Raw genomic sequence first — 5,265 nt, forward strand, 5'->3', positions numbered from 1 at the left:
TGAAAACTGCAAAATCTACCAAATGAACAGTTACTTGATGCAGAAGGCATCTTACAGTGAACACATCAGAGTTTTAGATGTAAATAGCTTCCTCCAACGGAAAGACTTCACCAGGCATGGGCTTCACTTACATAAAAATGGGAAAAAGAAACTGTGTGTTAATCTGCTGAATGCCATCAAAAGTCCACTGGTAACAGGAAGTGCCATAAAACGTTTTACACCATGACATCAAACATATTCGTGGTCCAATGAAGCTAATTTGGTGGACAATCTCAGAAGAATGAGCAATACTGCAGCTGAACCAACAGCAACACCAGGAGCTGAAGAGCCATCAGTAACAACAACAAAAGTGAATATGGAGTCAGGGTCATCAAGGAAAACACCAGAAACAGTTTTAGAAAAGAAGAAGGTATCCACAGTCAGCACTAAGTCACCAACAACATCCTATTCAAATATCTCGTCAAGTGCCACAAATCAGTCAGCCCACGACATCCAAGTGGAAACAGCAAAAAATGTGCAGCCACACTCCAAATCAGTACCACTGGAAACTGTGACAAGATCTTCAAAACGAAAACGCAGACCTCCAGCCCACAGCCAGGATTTTTTTATGGGCAAGAACACCAGTAGCTCCCTGCTAGCAGCAAACCAAAGGAAAACAGGTGCAGAGCAAAATTTTCATGAACCAAAACTACATGAAAACCCGGTGAGCGGTGTCAAAAATCATTCCATTGGAAAACAGTCACTATTATCCTTTAAAATATTACACCATAATGTTCAGTCAATGTTTAATAAGTTACTAGAAATAGATCTCTTCCTAAAAACAAAGCCACATTTAGATGTTCTCTGTATTACTGAACACTGGTTAACAGAAGACAAAATTAAAAAAACCCCACTTGGCGAATTTACTCTAGCTGGTTATTCTTGTCGGAACAAAAGTAAGGGAGGTGGTACAGCAATCTATGTCAAAAAATATTTAAGATACAAAAGCCTCACAAAGTACAATAATATGCAAATAGAAACAGACTTTGAATTCTCCTTAATTATCTTAACAGACTGTAACCTATTGATACTGAATGTATATAGAGCCCCTGATGGGAACATCCAAACCTTCAAACACTCCCTCGAAGCACTATTCACAAAAATTCACTCACGAAACAAAAATCTATTAATAAGTGGAGACTTTAATATTGACTTCCTCACACCTGGAAAAAACAAAGACGAATTGTTGAATATTACAAATTCATTCAACCTATCCCCTACTGTAAACACACCAACCAGGATCATAAAAAATTCAAAAACAGCTCTAGATCAGATTTTCATAAACACAGACAAACTGCACCACTCAATCGAAGTCATCAGCACAGGTTACAGTGACCATGAAGCCCAAATACTAACAGCGAATTTAAATTACGTAGGACAATATCCCACAATAACTAAAATGCAAAGGCAATTTAATGATGATAATATAAGGCTTTTTAACTATCTGTTAAGGGCTGAAAACTGGGCAGAGGTCTATAAAGAAAATGATGTAAACTACATATTTAATTCCTTCCATGAAACATTTCTCCACCACTTCAATACTGCATTTCCACTGAAATCCAGAAAAATTGGAAACAAACACACAAACTCATGGGTAACAAAAGGGATAAGGATTTCCAGCGAAAAAAAGCGTGACTTAAAAAATCACGTGAAACACCATGACGTCGATGATCAGTTTAGGTCATATTGTAAGACCTATTTTGCAATCTATAGGAAAGTTATCCAACAAGCAAAAAAATTATACAATGATAAATTTATAAAGGAATCTAACAATAAAATGAAAGGCTTGTGGACAGTTGTAAAAAATGAAACAAACAGTAAGCAGCATGTTACAAACAAAACATTAAAAATAAACCTAAATGATGAAGTCACATAAGATCCCCAAAAAATAGTAAATGGTTTTAATGACTATTTTAGCAAAATAGCAGAAAACCTGATAAAGAACAACTGCCACAGGCCAAATACTCAACACCAAACACTAATAGAAACTGTACCGGTACAGGCATCAATGTTTCTTCACAAAGTCTCCAATCCTGAAGTACTTACAGTTATAAAAGGACTAAAGAATAAGTACTCCAGTGGTAGTGACAATATTCCTGATTTAATTGTAAAGAAATGTGGAGAATCCATTGTAGAACCCCTAACCCACATAATAAATGCATCCTTTACAAATGGAGTTTTCCATGACCTACTAAAGGCTTCTAAAATTACCCCACTTCACAAAAAGGGCTCTAAAAATGATGTAGCCAATTACCGGCCCATAGCACAACTCAGCTCATTCTCAAAAATATTTGAAAAATTATTTTACACCAGATTGGAAGACTTTACTAATAAACTATCCTTATTGACAAAACACCAGCATGGTTTTAGAAAGCAAAAGACAACTACCACAGCTATTTATGAGTATCTCAACGAAACCTTAAAAGCACTGGATACTAAGGAAATCACTACTTGTATCTTTTTAGATTTATCCAAAGCATTTGATGTAATTGACCATACCATACTCCTTAAGAAGTTAGCAAATAAAGGTATAAGAGGAATTGCAAACAAATGGTTAGAATCTTACCTGTCAAACAGATTTCAAAAAGTTGAAATTAATTTTGAAAAAAAGAATACAACCACCCATCAATCTACTGTCCACTCCTCTGACACAATGCCTATTAGATGTGGTGTGCCACAAGGCTCAATCCTGGGACCCATACTGTTTCTGCTATACATTGATTATATAAGCACATAGCTTGCTACAGGACATACCACACTATTTGCTGATGACACAAGTATTCTAATAACGGGTACTGATACAGAGGACCACAACCAAAAAATTAAACCGCTTATGTCGTCACTCAGCAAATGGTTCAACGAGAACAAACTGATTATAAACATACAGAAAACAACGTACATCAACTTCAGACTCTCATCCCAAAAACAAGAAATGCCTGATGTGATTCTAAATAACCAAGAGCTTATGTGTGTGGACTCTGTCAAGTTTCTTGGCATATGGCTTGCAGAAAATCTTAAGTGGGAGACACACACAAATTATATCTCAAAAAAGCTCTCAACTGTGTGTTACATTTTAAGGATACTCAAAAAATCAGTCACAAAATCTGTTCTCATACATGTATATTATGCTTACTTCCATTCTGCATTACAGTATGGAATCATATTTTGGGGGAGCTCACCTGGAGGTAGATATATTTTCAAAATGCAAAAAATGGCAATCCGCATAATATGTAATCTAAGACATAACGAATCATGCAGACAACATTTCAAAACAAATGGCATTATGACACTGCCCTCTGCTTACATTTATAATATCGCCTCATTTGTCAAGTCATACCTGTTAAACAATGACTGCACACTAAAATTCAATGGAGATATTCTTAACTATGCAACAAGGCAGCAATCTGACCTACATATGATTCAGTCCAGAACTACCTGCTACCAAAAAAGTGTTTTTAAATGTTGGGATAAAAATGTATAATAATTTACCCAATGAAATCAAAGCAACAAAGAACCCAAGAGCCTTCACACATAAGTTAAAAAAATATCTCTTGGACCATTGCTTTTATGCAGTTGATCAATTTTTTGAAAGGGGTTAAAAATGTAAAAAATATGATAAATGTTCAATTAGGTCTGAAAATTATATACTGTGCATGTCTATGAAATACACTGGACTACTTTACTATTACATTTGTATTGGCTGTTTGTATTTTACCATACAACATTTGCATTTACTGTTTTGTTAAAGATAGCTAACTTCCTCATTGCAAAATAATGTAAAATCAATTTATTAAATATTACCTGCAAATATGTTCCCTTGACCTATCCAATATCGTATGTAAAACCTTACATCTCTTTGATTTGTATTAACTGTTTTGTTGAAGATAGATAATTTCCTTGCTACAAAATAATGTAAACATCAATTTGTAAAAATTACTGTAAATAGCTCTCTTGACCTATCCAATATCATATGTACAGCTGTACAATACTATGATTGCCTGGATCAATAAAAATACAATACAATACAATACAACTAACAGGCCTGAATATTCCAGCTTTGATCAAGCTTATATACTTGAACTTTACATCTGGAAACAAGTTTGAAACCGGCTTACTGTGATATCTGGGTTGTACCTAAAATAAATTGATTGCATAAAAATAATAAATTATGTATCAATTAGTCTCCTCTTGGTGACATGTAACACACGTAGGCTCTGTAATCAAATGTGCTTGACAAGCAAACTTATTGCACTTCACACAAACTTTCCTCGTGGAATTGTCCTTTTTTTTTTCCAAACACATTGGAGGGCCCTTTCTTCCTCTTCTCTGATAGCCCTAGTATGTCAATGATTTTTCTAAAGGGAATTTCCTTGTTATAAATTCAGAAACATCGTTCGGCAGTGATACAATTTTCGATCTATTTTTGAAGTGTTCATTCATCAATGCAAATGCTAAATTCTTCAAAAAAAATTGTCAAATTTTGACGGTTCCTTCTGGTTTTGAAAGTGAATACAAAATATGACAATTCATCCCAGCTATATTTAGCGTAGTATAAAATAACACCATAGACTATCTCCAGCAGGATATCCTGCTGTCATTTTGTCCACAGTATCCACTCATTCTTATAGTGTGATTGTAATCAATAATGGTGATTGGCTTTCGTGTTTTAGGGTTGATATTGTCCATATTATGCATTGTGGAGAGGAGTATCACTGAACGATTTCTTTTTATTGAGTATGAAACGAAGAATTTTGTTACCTTGAAAGCCCAATTTCAAAACTCCATTGGCTGGTTTTTAGAGCCAAAAATTCTGGTGGGATCTCCCTTTTGTTCTTGCGAAGAGTGCCTACTGGAAAAAAAAAGGTAAATTTTTTTTCTCTAACATGTCTTCTGCTAACAAGCAGCTTGTGTACCATTTGTCAATGGTAACATTTCTGTGCGTACCTTTGATGTCGCTGACAAGACTTTTTACAATTTCTGCTGGGCTGTTTGATACTTGAAGTGGTCTATCTGGCTGCTTTCCCACACATGCTTCAATATTACTGGTGTAAAAACTCTTTGCACCACACATGGAAAATATTTTTATCCTGTATTTATCAAGTTTGATTGGTATATATTGGATCCAGGAGCAGCGGCCTCTAAATCCCTTCAGCATTTTATTGATTGTCACATGTTCAATAGGATTATAGGATCGTTTCAGGTCAACTGTAAAGCAATGTAAAAGCT

At 35.0% G+C, this 5,265-nt stretch overlaps 1 protein-coding gene across 1 annotated transcript; it reads left to right on the forward strand.

Moving 5' to 3' along the window:
* The first annotated feature begins 280 nt into the window (after positions 1 to 280).
* LOC126471066 (putative protein TPRXL) lies at positions 281 to 4,715 on the forward strand. Its single transcript, XM_050099134.1, has 2 exons — positions 281 to 703; positions 4,710 to 4,715. Exons 1-2 carry the CDS (start codon positions 281 to 283, stop codon positions 4,713 to 4,715), a joined length of 429 nt encoding a protein of 142 aa, XP_049955091.1.
* Positions 4,716 to 5,265: the final 550 nt, after the last annotated feature.

Source organism: Schistocerca serialis, chromosome 3, assembly GCF_023864345.2.
Source record: "Schistocerca serialis cubense isolate TAMUIC-IGC-003099 chromosome 3, iqSchSeri2.2, whole genome shotgun sequence".
Lineage (NCBI taxonomy): Eukaryota > Metazoa > Arthropoda > Insecta > Orthoptera > Acrididae > Schistocerca > Schistocerca serialis.